Source organism: Arachis ipaensis, chromosome B9 (genome assembly GCF_059453495.1).
Source record: "Arachis ipaensis isolate K30076 ecotype BB chromosome B9, ASM5945349v1, whole genome shotgun sequence".
Lineage (NCBI taxonomy): Eukaryota > Viridiplantae > Streptophyta > Magnoliopsida > Fabales > Fabaceae > Arachis > Arachis ipaensis.
This window is the reverse complement of record NC_142444.1, coordinates 137,954,848-137,975,593: the sequence shown is the minus strand read 5'-3', so window position 1 is coordinate 137,975,593 and position 20,746 is coordinate 137,954,848. Positions and strand designations below refer to the sequence as shown.

Sequence of the window (20,746 nt, the reverse complement as noted above, 5' to 3'; positions counted from 1 at the left end):
GTACTTCTCTCTAATGGACTAGCAAAATAAAACATGCCTTTTGTTAAGCATTCTTTTAGGCATTAACTACTAATAATAGCTAGCATAACAATGATGGATTTATATTCTTTTTATTTATTTTTTGTCCTTTATCTTTTCTTTTCTTTTCTTTTTATTTTTTTCACCAATTTTTTTCTTTTTCTTAAAAGAGTGAATAGGTGAAAGCAAAGTTACAATGAAACTATGAAGTGGACCAAGTCTCTTGCTAGCAAAGTGGCAAAGGCTTTAAAAGATAGGAATAAATTGATCCTTCATGCTCTAAAAGAAGCAAAGATGGAGACAAAAATTAAATTGACCTTTCTCTTTGCCAATAAATTTTCACTGAATTAATCCAAAATAAACCTATATATGTGCCTTCCCTAGCTTACAAGAAACCTACGGCTTCCTTTTTGAAAAGATTTTGCAACTAACTTTTAATTTCTTCTTAATGTTTTAATTAAGATCTTCAATCTTCGCCAACTCTCAATGATATATATAAAATGTAATCCATCCAAATATTTTTTCAATTATCAATATAATTATAGTTACGTATAATTCTGGTAGTTGAATTATATTGATAATAAAAATGATTCAATATAATATGATAATAAATAGAGATGGTAAAATTTTTCGAAATGCAGAGATTTCACGGAGACCGCCCTAAATGAAAATTTGAAGACGGAGAAATTTTTTGTGAGAATGGAGATCATGGCCAAAATTCTTTCGAAACAAACGTTGATGGTTTCAGTGGCTAAGAGAAGGGGGGTTGAATCTTAGCCCCTTTTTGCTTGCTAACACTTGCTGGATTCAGAGGAGACTTTTCTGTTTTTAGCTCGTCCTTAGCCACGAGACATTTTCATTTTGTCTCGTCACTTGGCACGAGACATTTTTTGTTTTTGCTCCTGTGTAGTAGAGAACAGAAATGGAGTAGAAGAGGAAGAAAATTACACCAAGATATATCCTGGTTCGGCTGCTAAGTGCAGTGCAGCCTACATCCAGTCTCCATCACAACAATGATGGAATTTCACTATAATCAAACAGATTACAACTTGTAAAGTGCTAACCCAACTTACAAGGGGATTCCCACAGAATCATGAAACACAACATAGATGAACAAAGGAACTCTAAGACATCTATGGCTTTTTCTTTTAATTTTGCACTCTCTGCCTTTTTCCGCTCTATGGCTTTTTCATTACAAACCTCACTGTTTGCCTTTTACCATGAGACTCAAGACATGACAAAATTAAACAGAAAAATACAAAACTGAATACATTGAAGGAGAAGAGAAAACTGTTAGCTCAGGTAGCTCTGAGAACACTGTGCCTTGCACTCTCAATATTTCTCCTTGCTTCAAACAATGGCTGTCCACCCTTAATATAGAAGAGGGGAGCCTCCACTTATTGAAGCCAAAACCGAACTAACTTCTTCCTCCTTCAACAAAACCGGTTCGGCCACATAGAGAGAGAAGAGATAACCATGCATTAACCAACATGCAATTACCTCTAGTCCTTTCTTGATCATCACCCTTCATCAATCCGAGCTCTCCATCCTTGGCTTGCTCTCCAAGATGAAATTCTGGCCCTTGATGCTTCATGATGATGATGACTTCATCTGCTTCAATCTCTGCCTTCAACCATCACTTCGCCACTCTAGCTACTTCCTGTGGTGGTTGAGCAGAATCGAAGACAAGCCATGCTTCAAGAATCTCCTCCAGCTGGCCGAATCTTCTTCTTCCATTTTGAGCATGAAAGACTCAAGATATCCTCACCAAATCTAACCACATTTGATGAATATCTTAGCCACAGCTCATTTTTATTTTAGTATGTTTTCTTGCCATCATTGTGATGGTCTTTAGGCTTGCTTTCTCTTCATCTCGGAAGCTTACTTTTGCTTCCATGGCTGCCAATATTTCCTGAGTAATGACCGAAGAGAGAAAGAGTTGTGAGAGAGAAGAAAGAGAATATGGACATTAACTAAAGTGGTTTGATAAAGCAAAGTAAATGTTTACTTCCCTTTACTGAGTAACGTGTAGCTTCAATAATGTCCATCAAATCAAAGTCACTCATGTTCTCTCTCATAGTTCCCATGCAATACATTGCAATTAAATGAATTTTGGAATCCATCTAATGTATGAATCTTTGGATCCGTTGAAAGCAATTTTGCTTTCTTCCTTCTTTGGTTTCGGATCATGCATGAGGAACTCTTATAACATATGGGCTTGATTGCAACAATATTTGATCTTGGCCCATTAATAACATTTGCTTTCCTGATAAAACTTGGAGCATGCATAAAACAAATGGAAAGCATGTAACACACTTGGGCTTGGAGCAATCAAAATTATTTGGCCCAAGTAACATTAAATCAGCCACATTCATTTTTTGTTATTAAAACCAAGGCTGAGTGTAAATTGGGCTAGCACAATAAATTTGTTTTCGGCCCAATATTAATCCTGCACAACAAAATTATTTTAATTAACACATTAACCAAGATTAGCTTAATAATTTTGCTGTTAATAATGTTTGATCATCATCAATTTAGTTTAGAGTTTTCCAAACTCATCAATCTCCCCCTTGATGACAAACATTATTAAAATTGAAATGGAAAGAAATTTAAAGATAGAGTAAAGAATACTCCCTTTGAAGATTGAATTTCTTCCCCTTTCAAATTGTCACATGGCTCCCCCTTAATATGTGCTATTTTTATCAAGGGAAGCACTTAACCTGTAACAATTGGATCAAGCTTCAAGTAACAATGTTATTCAACATGTTTTATTTTGAAATGTTGAATGCTTGATTTATGAGCAGAATGTGATGATAATCAAAATTCATTTGTTATCAATAAATTGATTATCTGCTCAAACATACACATATAAACATAACACAAACCAGTGTTGTTCAGAAAGTTTTCAAACATTTTCCAGTCCAGATATCAGAGCAATGTCATTCAAAATAGGAAAATATTTTTGAAACACATATTAGTACAACAAAACATGGCAGATGTTTAGATATCACAGTTTAGAGGAACTGCCAAAAATAAATTTTTTAAACCAACAAGTTTGTCAAATATGAACCATTAGCCAGGCATCACAATATATCAAACATCATTATAATCCAAGTGCCAAATGCAGTTCATTCAGCAGGGATTATAATAGAGCAAATGCATTCTTTGAACAAGGATAATCATGAATTTTCAATTTGAAAATTTCAGCCCTTGTCCCCTGTTTTTCCAGCCCCTGTTTTATTCCAATTTCAATTTTGGAATCTAAATTTCCTCCCCCTTTTGGCATCAAGGGGCATAAAGACCTGCAACAAGAGACATGAGCAATACATAATATTTATAACAAAGCAGTAATTGTTCAGAGTATCATACGGCAGGGAGTATCAAGTCATGCCTTTACAAAAAACAAAAGAAGGATTGAGCCTATTATTGCCAATATCAAATAAAAGTAGAGGAATAGTCACTAATCATCAGAAACATTGAACTCAGAACCAGAATCATCTTCAGAATCTCCTGTTCCCATTTCATCATCAAAAGTTTGAATCATGAAACCGACCCTTTCATAGCATTTCTTCCAGGCTTTCTCATTTGCATATGCCAGTTTCCGGGCAGCCTTGCTTGACTTAAGCATCAATTTGGACATGTTGCGGAATTCACTGAGAGCCTCCCTGATGGATGCCGTGACCTTTGAGGGTTCAGGGTGGCTTTCCAAATCGCTTAGAGAGGGTTCGGAGGCAACAGACTGCTTGCTTTTCTTGTTCGAGACTCCTCCTCCTTTAATCTGTGACACTTTGTTCTCAACAGATTCATTAGACAAATCAACCTTAAAATATTCAAATATACATGTAAGAAACATGCCATAAGGAAGATTAGCCTTTTTTGTGCTTCTTACTGCTTCCCACATATGACGTGTCATAATATAAGCAAATGAAATTGGAGTGGAAGTAATAAGAGCAAAGAGGATGATAGAATCAGAAACTGTTACTCTATGATGAGAACCACTTTGAGGAGTGATGATATGAGTGATGATACGGTGTAACAGAGAGTTCTCTGGGCCGAGGGATTTGTGAGTTGGGATTAATCCATCAAGCCCGGACAGGTTGGCACAGATGTGTTGCATGACAGTTTGTTGAGTAACTCCCACTTGATCATCCCATTTATCAACCATATAAACCTTTGGTCCATCATCTTCATACCCAAGAGCAGCACCAATGGTTTGAGGGGTGAGGGTTATGTAAACACGCTTGACGTAAGAGTGGATTGACCCACCAATCAAACGCATGTTTGCATAAAATTCCCGGACCAGCCCCGGGTATACCAATTTCTGAATGTGAGTCAGAGGAGTCCATTTCAGAGCATCAAACAGAGACGAAAAGTTCATTCCTTTGGTGGCAAGATTTGGAAGGTTCACCAAGTAAGAGGGGCAGAGATGGCGCTGCAGAAGAACGTCTTTGTGAAATTCATAGAATGCACATGAGTGGAAGCGAGAAGGATCAAAATGTGAATGAGTTTTGTGGAATTTGTTTTTGAACTCTAGAGATTCCAGATTGGGGGATTCGCTTGTGTCATGCAGAGCAAAGGTTTTCTGTTTCTTGTGAGAGCTTTTTGCATGAGGGGTAGATCTTTTTGGTGGTGATGGAGGTGGAGTAGTCTGTGATTCTTCTTCATCTTCTTCAACATTTGGTTGCTTGTTCTTCCCTGTCTTGCCTCTCCCTGAGGTTTTTTGAGCAATAACCTTTCGGCGCATGGTTTCGGTTTTCTTGGAGGGAGGTGACTGAGTAGAGGATGAGGTAGAATGGAGATGGATATGTGTATGGGTTGGAGGTGATGAGAAAGGTGGGTTTTTTGGAATGGGGGTTCGGCTACTTCGCCTAACAGCGGTTTTCTTTTTCATGGTGGATGAATGATGGGTTGAATATGAAGGGGTGAGGGCCGAATGAGAGAAGGATGAAAGGAGGTTAGAGGTGCAATAAATGAGGATTGGAGAGAGATGATGGGAGGTTAATGACCATAATGGCACGGTTATTATCCAAATGGGAGTTTCAAAAAGTGATAAAGAGGGAGTTTTTCCTTGAATCAAGGGATTTAGTTGGAAGGAAAAGATATGATTTGACAACATGTATCTTCCAACTAGATTTGAAAAGACAATCTAAGAGATTTTGTGATTTTATTTTTCAAGGAAGGAATAACTAACTAAACTGCCATGGTGGGGTCAGAATTTATTAAACGGGGCCAGGAGAATTTAAATCTGTGTTGCCTCCCCCTGAACAGAGCTCCTCCATCAAGCTTGCGTTTTTATCTCGTCCAAACCTACGAGACAAAACTGAACAGAGTTAAAAAATTCACAAATTTTCAATGAAACTTAAATCAAACATTCCCAAACTTTTTCTCAAGGTACAGAATCTGTCTTCACAGAGTGGTTTTGTAAAAATATCAGCAATTTGGTCTTCAGATTTTACAAATTGAATATCAATAGTTCCCTTTTGCACATGTTCTCTAATGAAATGATATTTAATTTCAATGTGCTTTGTTCTTGAGTGCAGAACAGGATTTTTTGAGATGTTTATAGCACTCATATTGTCACAAAATAAGGGTATACTATTGATTTTTAATTTGTAATCTTCTAATTGTGTTTTTAACCAAATTAGTTGAGTGCAACATGCAGATGCGGAAATGTATTCTGCTTCAGCTGTGGATAAAGCCACTGTGGCTTGTTTCTTGCTTGACCACATATTGAGTGAGCTTCCAAGGAAGCAACACATGCCGGACGTGCTTCTTCTATCCACTCTATCTCCCGCATAATCTGCATCACAAAACCCTACTGCACAAAATTCATCAGATTTAGGATACCACAAGCCATAATCACAAGTTCCCTTAATGTATCTAATGATGCGTTTAACAGCCGTAAGATGGGATTCTTTTGGGTGAGATTGAAATCTTGAACATACACCCACACTTTGAACAATATCCGGTCTAGAGGAGGTAAGGTACATGAGTGAACCTATCATTCCTCTATACCTTGTTTCATCCACATCTTGACCATCATCATCCTTTTCAAGTTTTGTGTTGGGATGCATTGGTGTACTCATTGCTTTGGAATTTTCTAGGCCAAACTTTTTGATAAGTTCTTTTGCATACTTTCCTTGGTAAATAAAAGTACCACTAGGAGTTTGTTTAATTTGGAGGCCAAGAAAGAAGGTAAGCTCTCCCATTAAACTCATTTCAAACTCACTAGTCATGAGTTTTCCAAACTCTTCACACAAGGAAATGTTTGCCGATCCAAATACAATGTCATCAACATAAACTTGAACAAGAAGTATGTCATCATTAGATGCTTTGATAAATAAAGTAGTGTCGGTGGTACCCCTTTGAAATTGATTTTCCAACAAGAAGGCACTAAGCCTTTCATACCAAGCTCTTGGAGCTTGTCTAAGACCATAAAGAGTCTTAGTTAATTTGAAAACATGATTTGGAAACTCCTTTTGTTCAAAACCGGGGGGTTGTGCCACATACACTTTTCTATCAATAAAGCCATTAAGGAAAGCACACTTAACATCCATTTGAAACATTTTGAAACCTTTATGGGCGGCATAGGCAAGAAGCAATCTAATTGCTTCCATTCTAGCTACCGGAGCAAAAGACTCATCAAAATCTATACCCTCTTCTTGATCGTAACCTTGGGCCACTAATTTAGCCTTGTTACGAACAACTTGTCCATCCTCACCAAGTTTATTTTTAAATACCCACTTAGTACCGGTAACTTTCTTACCATCCGGATGAGGTACTAGAGTCCAAACCTCATTCTTGTCAAATTGAGCAAGCTCTTCTTGCATTGCTTTAACCCATGATGGATCCTCAAGAGCTTGTTTGACATTGTTGGGCTCTATTTGTGACAAGAGAGCAAGATTGCTAGGTTCGGTTTGCCTTTTGGTGGAGGATCTTGTAGTTACGCCATGAGAAGGATCACCAATGATGAAATCATGAGGGTAACCTCTCATAGACTTCCATTCTCTAGGCTTTCGGACAGGTGTAGAGCTTTGATGAACTTCTGGTGGTCTCACTGTTTCAGTTGCTCGTGCCTGTTCAGGAGACAAAATGGAAATGTCTCCTCCAATCTGACGAGACAAAACCGGGCTGACAGATTCTTCAATTTGAACAGATTTGGGATTTTCTTTACTTGTTCCAGCCTCTTCACAATCTGAATCAATATCCTTCACAATACTGGGAATTAAGTTAGAATCACAAAAAGTAACATGTATGGATTCCTCTATTGTCCTATGCTCCTTGAGATAAACTCTATAGGCCTTGCTTGTGGTGGAATATCCAACAAACATTCCTTCATAGGATTTTGGATCAAACTTTCCAAGGTTTTCTTTATTATTAAGCACAAAACATTTGCATCCAAAAACATGAAAATACTTAAGATTTGGAGGGGTTCCTTTCCATAGCTCATAAGGTGTTTTCTTTAACCCTTTTCTAATGATTGTTCTATTCAAAATATAACATGCTGTGTTCACAGCTTCAGCCCATAAGAATTTAGGAATTTCACTCTCACATAACATAGCCCTAGTCATTTCTTGAAGGCTTCTATTCCTTCTTTCAACCACCCCATTTTGTTGGGGGGTTCTAGGGCATGAAAAATTATGAGAGATCCCCAAGTCATCACAGAATTTTTCAAAATCTTGATTTTCAAATTCTCTTCCATGATCACTTCTTAAATGGGCAATTTTCAAATCCTTTTCATTTTGAATTTTCTTACAAAGGGTGGAAAAAGCATGAAAGGCATCATTCTTATGAGCAAGGAAAAGTACCCAACCAAATCTAGAGTAATCATCTACCACCACAAGACCATAATGTTTACCTCCTAAACTTTGAGTTCTAGTAGGACCAAAAAGATCAATATGTAACATTTCCAATGGCCGTTTGGTTGAGATTCCATCTTTTGATTTAAAAGAGGATTTTACTTGTTTGCCTAATTGACAAGCGTCACAAGTAAGATCCTTATCAAACTTGATGTTTGGGATTCCTCTAACCAAATTTCTTTTGACTAGCTTAGAAATTTGATACATGCTAGCATGTCCCAACTTTCTATGCCAAAGCCATTTTTCAGATTCAAAAGATGTGAAGCATGTTACATTTTGTTCCTTTAAATCCTCAAGAGTTAATCCATACACATTGTTGCATCTTTTAGCTTCAAGAAGAACATTCCCAGTTTTTTCACACACAACTAAACAAACAGATTTCTTAAAAATAACTTCAAAACCCAAATCACAAAGTTGACTAACACTAAGCAAATTATGTTTCAAGCCATGTACAAGGAGAACATCATTTATACAAGAAGAAAAGTTTTTACCAACTTTTCCAACAGCCACAATTTTTCCTTTTGCATCATCACCGAAAGTGACAAGTCCTCCATCATAGTCATCAAGCTTTATGAAGAAGGTTGCCTTTCCGGTCATATGCCTAGAGCATCCGCTGTCCATATACCACACATTTTCCTTCCTTTTAGATGCTAGGCACACCTACAAAACAATGCTTAAGTAACCTTAGGTATCCAAATCTTTTTGGATCCTTTTACGTTAAACCATCTTCTATGTCCTAAGCCATTGTAATCAAAAACAATTTTATAAACTTTGTCACCAACCATTCTTTCACCGAAAAAGCATTGAATGGGAAAGTGTCCATTCCGATTGCATAGTCTACAAAACCTTGGAGTTGCCTTTTTGTTAAAGTAGGTGGGATCTTGAAATCTTGTGTCATTAGAAGATGAAGCAATATTTTCAAAATGTGAATTTTCAGATTTATGAAACCCCAACCCAGCCTTATCATAAAGAGGTTTTTGACTAGCCAAGATGTGATTTAAACTTTCAGAACTTTGTGTAAATTTGGCCAAGTCTTCCTCAAGTCTTTTAACCTTTTTAAGCAACTCTTCATTTTGTTTAAAACAGTCCACATATGCAAGAACACAATGGTTACTTTCACAGCTCCTAACTTGGGCTCTTAACTGCTTATTTTCTTCAACAAGATCACAAGCAGTTTCGGCCTCTCTCACTTTTTCTTTTAGAAAACTGTTTTCGGCCTTAAGAATGGTAATTTGCTGTTCAAGTTCTTGATTTTCCAGCAGAAAACATCTTATTTTTTCAGAAAGGTGGTCTATCATAAGATGGAGATCTTCAGTATTAGGGTTATGAAAGACTACCTGATCTATGTGGTCTGCCATGAGACATGTTTGTGACTTGGTCTCGGTTTCTTCATCATCATCATCAGAATCATTCTCCAAGTCTTCCCATGTGGCCATCAGTCCTTTCTTCTTTCCTCTTTTTGGCTTTTCCTCCTTCTTCAGCTTGGGACAATCAGATTTGAAATGCCCCATTTCCTTGCAATTGTAGCAAGTTACCTTGCTGAGGTCTTTCTTCACTTTCCTTGTGCTGCTGCCTTTGCCTCTGAGCTTAGCCATTTTCCTGAATTTTTTTGCAAATAAAACAAACTCATTTTCAGAAGAGTTATCACTGGATTCATCATCCAGGGGGTTAGTCATAGAAGAAAATGCAATTCCTTTCTTTTTTGTATCTTTTTTCAAATAGGTATTTTCAAAAGCAAGAAGATTTCCTCTCAAATCATCAAGAGTCATAGAGTCTAAGCTACTGCTCTCAGAAATAATTAAGGCTTTAGTTTCCCACTCTTTTGTGAGACATCTCAACACTCTTCTCACTAGCACAGAATCAGAATGTGTAATTCCCAGAGCATCTAAGCCAACAATGATAGCATTGAAACGTTCAAACATTTCATCAATGGACTCTCCTTCCTTCATTGCAAACGTTTCATATTCTCTGTTTAGCATATCTGCCCGAGTCTTCTTGACAATGGTGGTTCCTTCATGGGTGATTTGCAATTTGTCCCAGATTTCCTTTGCCGTTGTGCATCTTGATACCCGTCGGTACTCCTCAAAGCTGATAGCACAATTGAGCAGATTTATTGCCTTGGCATTTAACTCCACCTTCTTCCTATCTTTCTCGGTCCATCTTGCTTCTGGTTTGATAGAAACAACTCCTTCTGCACTTGTGGTAGTTGGAAATTTAGGCCCTTCGAGGATAATCTTCCAAAGTCTGTAATCCACTGCTTGTACGAATATCTTCATCCTCTCCTTCCAATAGGTATAGTTTTTCCCATTGAAAAGAGGGGGTCTGTTGCTTGATTGTCCTTCAGTTAGATTATAAGACACCACATTTGCGCCACTGTTTTCTGCCATGAGGATCTTTACTCCAAGCTGCAAAGCTTGATCTCTTTGAGACCAAGCTCTGATACCAATTGATGGTTTCAGTGGCTAAGAGAAGGGGGGGTTGAATCTTAGCCCCTTTTTGCTTGCTAACACTTGCTGGATTCAGAGGAGACTTTTCTGTTTTTAGCTCGTCCTTAGCCACGAGACATTTTCATTTTGTCTCGTCACTTGGCACGAGACATTTTTTGTTTTTGCTCCTGTGTAGTAGAGAACAGAAATGGAGTAGGAGAGGAAGAAAATTACACCAAGATATATCCTGGTTCGGCTGCTAAGTGCAGTGCAGCCTACATCCAGTCTCCATCACAACAATGATGGAATTTCACTATAATCAAACATATTACAACTTGTAAAGTGCTAACCCAACTTACAAGGGGATTCCCACAGAATCATGAAACACAACATAGATGAACAAAGGAACTCTAAGACATCTATGGCTTTTTCTTTTAATTTTGCACTCTCTGCCTTTTTCCGCTCTATGGCTTTTTCATTACAAACCTCACTGTTTGCCTTTTACCATGAGACTCAAGACATGACAAAATTAAACAGAAAAATACAAAACTGAATACATTGAAGGAGAAGAGAAAACTGTTAGCTCAGGTAGCTCTGAGAACACTGTGCCTTGCACTCTCAATATTTCTCCTTGCTTCAAACAATGGCTGTCCACCCTTAATATAGAAGAGGGGAGCCTCCACTTATTGAAGCCAAAACCGAACTAACTTCTTCCTCCTTCAACAAAACCGGTTCGGCCACATAGAGAGAGAAGAGATAACCATGCATTAACCAACATGCAATTAACTCTAGTCCTTTCTTGATCATCACCCTTCATCAATCCGAGCTCTCCATCCTTGGCTTGCTCTCCAAGATGAAATTCTGGCCCTTGATGCTTCATGATGATGATGACTTCATCTGCTTCAATCTCTGCCTTCAACCATCACTTCGCCACTCTAGCTACTTCCTGTGGTGGTTGAGCAGAATCGAAGACAAGCCATGCTTCAAGAATCTCCTCCAGCTGGCCGAATCTTCTTCTTCCATTTTGAGCATGAAAGACTCAAGATATCCTCACCAAATCTAACCACATTTGGTGAATATCTTAGCCACAGCTCATTTTTATTTTAGTATGTTTTCTTGCCATCATTGTGATGGTCTTTAGGCTTGCTTTCTCTTCATCTCGGTAGCTTACTTTTGCTTCCATGGCTGCCAATATTTCCTGAGTAATGACCGAAGAGAGAAAGAGTTGTGTGAGAGAAGAAAGAGAATATGGACATTAACTAAAGTGGTTTGATAAAGCAAAGTAAATGTTTACTTCCCTTTACTGAGTAACGTGTAGCTTCAATAATGTCCATCAAATCAAAGTCACTCATGTTCTCTCTCATAGTTCCCATGCAATACATTGCAATTAAATGAATTTTGGAATCCATCTAATGTATGAATCTTTGGATCCGTTGAAAGCAATTTTGCTTTCTTCCTTCTTTGGTTTCGGATCATGCATGAGGAACTCTTATAACATATGGGCTTGATTGCAACAATATTTGATCTTGGCCCATTAATAACATTTGCTTTCCTGATAAAACTTGGAGCATGCATAAAACAAATGGAAAGCATGTAACACACTTGGGTTTGGAGCAATCAAAATTATTTGGCCCAAGTAACATTAAATCAGCCACATTCATTTTTTGTTATTAAAACCAAGGCTGAGTGTAAATTGGGCTAGCACAATAAATTTGTTTTCGGCCCAATATTAATCCTGCACAACAAAATTATTTTAATTAACACATTAACCAAGATTAGCTGAATAATTTTGCTGTTAATAATGTTTGATCATCATCAATTTAGTTTAGAGTTTTCCAAACTCATCAAACGTTAGAATCCGAGCGAGAATTCTCGCCCCGTCCCCTCTAATCTCTAAATTATTAAACTTACTTAAATACTATTAATAATTTATTTTGAATATAATTTTTTTAATCATTTCACATATTATATATATATATATTAGAAAACCTAACCCTAATTTCAAGTGTCTTCTCTCCTCTCTATAATGCTAATATTCTCTCCAGTTACTCCAGAAGGCCAGAATTCGCAAATTCCAATCTCCCATAGTGTCACAACCATACCCCTTACCATTTTTGCTCGGTGCTCATCATGTCATCACCCGATCATCGCCTCATTGACTCTTATTGCAGCATTCTTTTTTTTTTTTACTGTTGTATGACTGTGTTCTTATATATTGTAATAATATTTTTTTATTTTTCATTATAACAATTTTTATATAAATGATCAATATAAAAAGATGAAAAATGAGACCCCACAAAAAATAAAAATCCACAAAAAATGAGGATAAAGAGACAATATTCTTTTACAACAGAATTTAAGACGGAGACAGAGAACAAATTTAGGAACAAAAATAAAGAACGAAAAAATATCCTCCGCCCCTGCCCCCGCCCTCTCCAGTTGCTATCCCTAATAATAAGCATGCCGTTTCATGCAACCTTCTTGATAAAATTTTCGATTTGTTTTTCATGCACATGCAAATAATTAAATAAAACTTCTCAACTTCTCAAGTATATATGTAGTAATTCAAAGTAAGGTTAGCATTATTATTCTCTGTATTTTTTTATTTTATTTTTCTTTTATATATGTATATTGAATCTACAAGTTTAGCTCAACTTACCCAATTAACTCTCGTGTTGAGTCAAGTTGAAAAAACAAAATTTGTTAACTCTATTTCGTGGATACTCTAGCAACTAAAAAAAAATATGAGAAGATGCTTTTTGTTTTTATTTTCTTTTTGGCAAAGCTAAGAACTTAAATTTTACTACTAATGCATGATTAATCTGTGGAAGATCACATATCCTCATTTCTCTTATAATTTCGTAATAATCTCAATCAAGCTTGAATTCTAAATATAAAGTAATCAATAATGAAAGAAATATATATGTGCGGCCATGGGATTTAAGTTCCAATTCATCAAACATGATTGCTTTCAGTTAAAAAGAAAAACTCTTGAACCCTACTTAATTAATCAATTAGTTAATTAGCTAGAGTTGCATTAAAAGTTCATCTAGAACAAATTATACACATACATGTGAGCATGTAACACACCAATAATTTAAAAACTAAAAAGTTCACAGAATAAAAATATTTTGAATAAAAAATTGGCTGAACTTAAATATTGAGCTATATTATTAGATGATAATTTTATTATCACACGTTTACACGTCAAATTCGTATAGGGTATATATTAAAATACAAAAAAATAAATTAAATAATATATTCATAGAAAAATACACGATAATAAATTTGACCATGCATATGGTAATTTTAATTTATTATATATAAATAAATAGGTTATAACTCTGATGGAAAGTAGTTATATTCATAACGAGTTTTGTTATATATTTAAGCGATTTATGCAATCAAACAACTAAGTTATTTAGTTTACACTGTGGGGGGCTTTGTCTTTATTATCTGACTCCTTACGTGATTTAACTAGAGTATGATTAGCAATTAATAATATATTATTTAGATGATTATCAAATTGATTAGTTAAGCTTTTCTTGTAATGAACTTGTTAGTCATAGCTAATATAAATAGCTAGGCAACTAACAGAATCAGTAACTGATTGTCAATTTCATTTCATTCATCTTTCATCTTTCTTTTTTACTGTGTTTTCTGGAAACTTCTTTTTCTCTCTTCCTCTAACAACTTCCCACATTCGTAACATGGTATCATCGCCTTCAGATCCATGGCATTCTTTACCATCTTCTTCTTCCTCTTCTCCTAAACTCACACCATAGAGACTGATGAGAGCTGCTTGGTTCTTTCCACGACAGCGTTCCAATCAGCGAGTTAAGGAGGAGAAGTTCTGAATCTCACATTTCAAGATTCATTGATTACTCTTCATTCTTTTTCAGTTCTTGGTTCTTTTTTTTTTTTGTGCCTTTTATACCACTGCTTCCAATTTCTTTTCTTCGTGGTTTCTCTCATGGATTCTCAACAAGGTGATCTCGGCAATGCTACTCCAAATGTCGATCTCAATACTCTGTCTCAATTGCTTCTTCAGATCACTCAACTTCATAATCGGTTGAATCAACCTTCAATACATCCTTCGGCTGATCCTAACAATCCATATTTTCTTCATCCAGGTGAGAGTCCAGGAAACCATATCATTTCCTTTCGATTCAATTCTCAGAACTACACTACATGGTCTCGATCTATATGGCTAGTCTTGAAATTGAAGAACAAGATCCCTTTTATTGACGGTTCTCTCCCCAGGCCTGAAATTTCTGATCCCTTATTCACTGCTTGGGATCGCTGTAATACATTTATTCTCTCATGGTTAAATCTGTCCCTATCTCAAGATATACTTCAAAGTGTGATATGGAGGAATGATGCATCTGATTTATAGAATGATCTGCAAAGAAGATATTACCAAGGTGATCTCTATCATATGTTTGAACTGTATGAAGATAAATTGTACAACGCTAAGCAAGTTGATCTTAACATCACATCCTATTTCACAAAAATGAAGGGTCTTTGAGAAGAAATTGACAATTTCAGACCAATCCCTTTGTGTACCACAAGCACCAGTGATTGTAATTGTGGGTTAGGAGTAATGCGTTTTTACAGAAATGAAGACTACATAACAAGATTCCTCCGAGGTCTCAATGAACAATTTTCCACAACCAAGACTCAAATCATGTTGCTAAAACCCCTCCCCGATATTGACACCATTTTTTCCATGTTAACTCAGCAAGAACGCCAATTCAACCCCTCACTTGATTTACAAGATTCCAAGATTTTGTACGCTGCAACACAAAGTCAAAACTCCAATAGAGGCAGAGGTAGGGGTAGAGGGGGCACTACAGACAGAGGGAGAGGTCAAGGAAGAGGTTACAACACCAAACATTGCTCCTTTGGTGGAAAAACTGGACATATAATAGACACAAATGGTGCTGCCAACAACACATTCATTGATGAAGTTGATAAAACCAGTGATTCACAAAATGCCAATGTTAAAGAGGGTGAGAGCTCAGCTTATAGCCTGACCAATGACTAAAGGAATGCATTAATGTCACTTCTTCAACAGTTCACACCACCATCATCCACAATCAATAAAATTTCTGCACAACAACCCAAGAATCTCAATATCACTCAAGGTACTATTCTTGTTGTCTCGTTATTTGTTAATAAAAAATTTCTCAAATCTGGTGCCTGGATTATAGACACAGGTGCCACAGATCATGTATGTTTTTCACTTGATTTCTTTCATTCATTCACTAACATCACTTCAGTCTCAGTACACTTACCTGATGGGTCCACAGTTGTTACAAAAATTGCCGGAACAGTCTATTTTTCTCAATATTTATACATTACAAATGTCTTTTATATACCATCATTCAAGTTTAATTTGATGTCAGATTCTAAAGTCACTTCATCACTAAATTGTCTATTTCTCATCTCTCACAAATTCTGTCAGAGTTGGAACCATCATCTATTGAAGATGATTGGCACAGCTGAGAGTAATGACGGATTATATGCGCTCGGTCATACAAAAACACACACTGAGGTCTCTCGTTCATCACCAAACACACAGAATCATATAAACACACATGCATCATCATCACGAGCCAAAAGCAGTCAAATTTGGCATAGAAGATTGGGGCATCTAAGCAATTCTATTTTAGAAACTATGAAGAAAGTTTTCCTTTTTATTGATTGTGATAATGGCAATTCACCTTGTAAATCCTGCCATTTAGCTAAGCAAAAGAAAATTTCTTTTCCAATAAGAAATTCTGTTACACAGTCTGTATTTGACCTTATACATGTAAATATTTGGGGACCAATTTCTATTACATCCATTTCTGATTATAAGTATTTCTTAACCATAGTAGATGATCATAGCCGTTTTACTTGGATAACATTCATGAAGACAAAATCTGAAGTCTCTAGTTTACTGCAAAATTTCACAAAAATGATTGAAAATCAGTTTTTAAAGTCAATAAAATGTATAAGATCTGACAACGGTCCGGAATTTAACCTTTTTGATTTTTATGCTTCAAAAGGAATTTTACACCAAAATTCATGTGTGGAAACTCTTCAACAAAATGGAGTTGTTGAGAGAAAACACCAGCACATTCTTGCAGTAACTAAATCATTCTTATTTCAGTCTCATGTTCCTAAATGTTTTTGGCATCTTGCTATCTCCCATGCTGTGCATTTGATCAATCGAATTCCAAGTCCAATTATTCAAAATGTGTCTCCATTTGAAAAATTACATGGACGATTACCTGATTTAGCTCATCTCAAAATTTTTGGATGCCTAGCTTTTGCTTCCACTTTAACTCATAATCGAAAGAAATTAGATGCAAAAGCAACTAAATGCTGTTTTTTGGGTTATAAAGAAGGTGTCAAAGGTTTTTTCCTATATGATTTAAAAACAAGACAATTTTTTTCTTTCGAGAAATGTTTTCTTCTATGAGTATGTATTTCCTTTTATTTCAAAAGACAATTCAGAAGCACCTTCGCCTACTATGCATGCTATGCCGAACCCCTCTGTTCATTGGGATGATCTCTTCACACATGATCCATACACACATTTACCTTTTACACAATCTGAAATCACACAAGTGTACATCCTATCATTTCTCTTAACAATGTTTCCCCTCTTCCTCCATTAATATCACTGCATTCCATAGAAAATAACTTTCCATCACTGCCAGTGCATTCCTTAGAGCATAATCTTGTAGAACATATAGATAAATCATCTCATCTTAGAAGGTCTACTAGAGTCAAGAGGCCTCCAATGTATCTAAAAGATTTTCAATGTACAAATAGCATCACTACTCAACAATCTGTACAATCATCTAATTGTAAATATCCTATTTCTAATTCTGTGTCTTACTCTTCATTATCCTCTACTCAACTCTCTTTTTCTCTTGCTATTACTACTGTTGATGAACCAAAAACATATGAGGATACTGTTAGAGAAGATTGTTGGAGGAAGGCTATTAGTGCAGAACTCTTGGCCCTTGAACAGACTAAGTCTCTTACCCCTTTACCACATGGCAAGAAGGTAATCGGAAGCCGTTGGGTTTTCAAAGTGAAATTCAATCCTGATGGTTCAGTGGAGCAATATAAGGCAAGATTAGTGGCGAAAGGCTACACTCAATGCTATGATTTGGATTATTTGGATACATTTAGTCCTGTGGTTAAAATCACCACTGTAAGACTAGTCTTGGCCCTCACTGCCATGTATGGTTGGCACTGCCACCAACTTGACATAAACACTGCCTTCTTATATGGCGATTTGAAAAGGAAATAGTGTACATGCAACCTCCACCAGGGTTACCCATCTCATCTCCTGACCCAGTGTGCAAGCTTAACAAGTCCCTCTATGGACTCAAGCAAGCAAGACGACAATGGAATCTCAAGTTATGTTCAGTTCTTCTCACTCATGGTTACAAACAATCAAAGAATGACTATTCCCTTTTCACCAAGTCGGCTGCTAATTCTTCCTTTACTGTCATACTTGCTTATATCAATGATTTAGTATTGGTCGGCAATGATCTAACCGAAATTCAATCAATCAAACCATCATTGATGTTCAATTCAAGATCAAGGACCTTGGTAATCTCAAATATTTCCTTGGCTTCGAGGTTGCAAGAACTAAAGCTGGCATTAGTCTTTATCAAAGGAAGTATGCCTTAGATCTTTTGGAAGAATGTGGCTTATTGGGTGCCAAACCAGCCTCCACCCCTATCGAATATACCCTGAAGCTTTCAAAAGAATTTGGTTCCCCTCTCACAGATGTTAAGCAGTATAGAAGACTTATTGGGCATTTGGTGTACCTAACAAATACACGGCCAGGCATCAGTTTCGCCGTAGGCAAGCTCAGTGAATCCCTCGACAAACCAACAGATTCTCATTTGCAAGCTGCAATTCGTATCCTCAAGTACATCAAGTCTGCACCAGCCTCTGGCTTATTCTTTGCAGCATTCTCAGAACTCAGACTCTCTGGGTTTGCAGATTCTGATTGGGCTCAATGTCCAGATACACCTCGCTTTGTCACAGCCAATATAAATAGCTAGACAACTAACAGAATCAGTAACCGATTGCCAATTTCATTTCATTAATATTTCATCTTTCTTTCTTACTATGTTCTCTAGAAACTTCTTTTTCTCTCTTCCTCTAACAACTTCCCACATTCTTAACAGTCTTTTTCTTCTTTCTCCTCCTCATCCTCCTCTTCCTCCTCCTTTTTCTTCATCTTTTTTATATTATCGTCATCATCACCACCACCGTACCACCACATCCATCTTCTTCTCCTCCTCCTTCTCCTGCTTTTTCTGTTTCTTTTTTTATTTGAATTTCTTTTATCTTCTCCTTCTTTTTCTTCTTCCTCCTCCATCATCATTATCATCATCACCAACAACACCAACATTTTGCTAACATCTTTATTAATTCTGATTCTCTGTTGTGATGTCATTAAATAATTTCAAAACCGAAAATATTATCAAAATGAAATCATTGTATAAATACCAAATGAACAAAAAATTATCCATTATATAAATTCGAATTTAGAAACAAGTCAATTTTGAACAAAAATATATTCAAATTAATTTTGGATCAGACAATATCATTAATATGACAAAAATTCGATGATAACGATAACGACTATGCGTATTAGAAGAAGACGATGACGATAACGATGATGATTATGATGATGATGATAATGATGATGGAGGAGAAGGATGAAAAAGAAGGAGGAGACGAAATTCCAATAGGAGCAAGAGGAGGAGGTGTTGTTGGTAACGACAGTAACAAAATTGAAAAATAATAAAAAGGGAGGAGAAGAAGAAGAAGATGTAGCATTCAGAGTGAAGAAGAAGAAGAAGAAGAAGAAGAAGAAGAAGAAGAAGAAGAAGAAGAAGTACAAAGGAAGAAAAAAACGGAAAAAAAAAATGCGTAACTCAAATCACTTGAATGAACTTAGATGTTAAAATTGCTTGGATGCGGAGAATTATCCATTCATAACTGATAGAATAACAAAATAATAAACATAAAATCTAAATCTAATTAATCTAACTAAACAAATCAACTCAAAATTTAAATTTAAATAATAACTATATATATAATCCTTAATCGGCTCATCTAGAGTAGTTGGTTCTAGAGAGAGCTAGATTTTTCAGTACAATTAGTAAATTTGAATAATTATGTATATTAATGTCCTCATGTTTTATTTATATTCCTACTCTATAAGCAGGGGTGGAGCTTAGTTGAGACAAGGGGAGGTCATGGTCCCCTCAAACTTTTTATAAAAAAATTAGTAGTACTTTTTCAAAAGATAAAAAATAGTTCAATTGACTTAAATATTTTACTATGACTTAAAGTATCCAATAAGTTCAATAAGCAACACTTCCTCTATCTTTAAGTTCAAATATAAAAAATTAGATATTTTTTATTTATTTAATTTAATATTATTTTATATTTTACTTTTTATTTAATTTAATTTTTTATATAATAAAAAATAATTCAATAAATATTATAAATTTTAATATTTGTCCTTCTAAATTCTTCCTTACATATTTTATAGGATATATATTCAAATTTTATATAAAATAATAATAAAAAATTAAAAAATTGATGCATTTTTTAAGAGGAAGGCTAATATTTAAGAAGGAGAACATATAACTTTTACAATATCAACACCTGTAGATAGTTCTTCTACTTTAATGAATTACGAAAAAAATGAAATACAACCTTTAAAAGTTCAAAAAGTTACATCTGATGAGTTTAACCTTAATTTTTTGGAACGAGACCTTGAAAAACGGCTTTAAATTTGGCAATATTATCCAAACAAGAGAGATGAGATTAGACGAATTTATCTTAAATAGAATCCATATTAAAAATATGTTGACAATTATCCTTTATCTGGTCCTCCAAAATTTTGTTTCAAGTTCCGCCACTGTCAATAACAAAAAAGCAACCATGTGTTTTCTACTTATCTATAGCGGTTCTCAAGCAACCCACTGTATCAGTACCAATAAACCATTAATTATGAATTATTATTATTTAATAACAAAGTGGGGCTTTAATTTGCATTTTACCGGCAATTGTCACCATAAGACAATTCCGACCCTCGAGCACTGTACCCAATTACGCCAAGATTAACACTAATAACCACTTTGTAATCTTAGCTTTAAATAAAAAAATTAAAAATAGTCATAAGTCTTGAAAATTATATTAGGTGTACACTAAAATCAGTTATTAAAATCAATTATTAGTATAAAATATATATTAAAATATAAATATACATTAAAAATAAATTAAACTACATATATATTTATATATAAATATATTGATGACTAATTTTAATAACTAATTTTGATGTACAAATAATATTTTTGAATTCTCAAACATGCATTAATTCCATCAAACAACAACAGCAACAAT

At 35.5% G+C, this 20,746-nt stretch overlaps 1 protein-coding gene across 1 annotated transcript; it reads right to left on the bottom strand.

Annotated features, from left to right (window-relative positions):
• Positions 1-8,551: 8,551 nt before the first annotated feature.
• On the bottom strand, positions 8,552-10,264 carry LOC148546512 (uncharacterized). Its single transcript, XM_088500479.1, has one exon. The coding sequence runs from the start codon at positions 10,262-10,264 to the stop codon at positions 8,552-8,554; it is 1,713 nt and encodes a 570-aa protein (XP_088356605.1).
• Positions 10,265-20,746: the final 10,482 nt, after the last annotated feature.

Coding starts and splice junctions, on each gene's coding strand:
- LOC148546512 (XM_088500479.1), bottom strand. CDS start 10,264: ATGGCAGAAAACAGTGGCGCAAATGTGGTGTCTTATAATCTAACTGAA.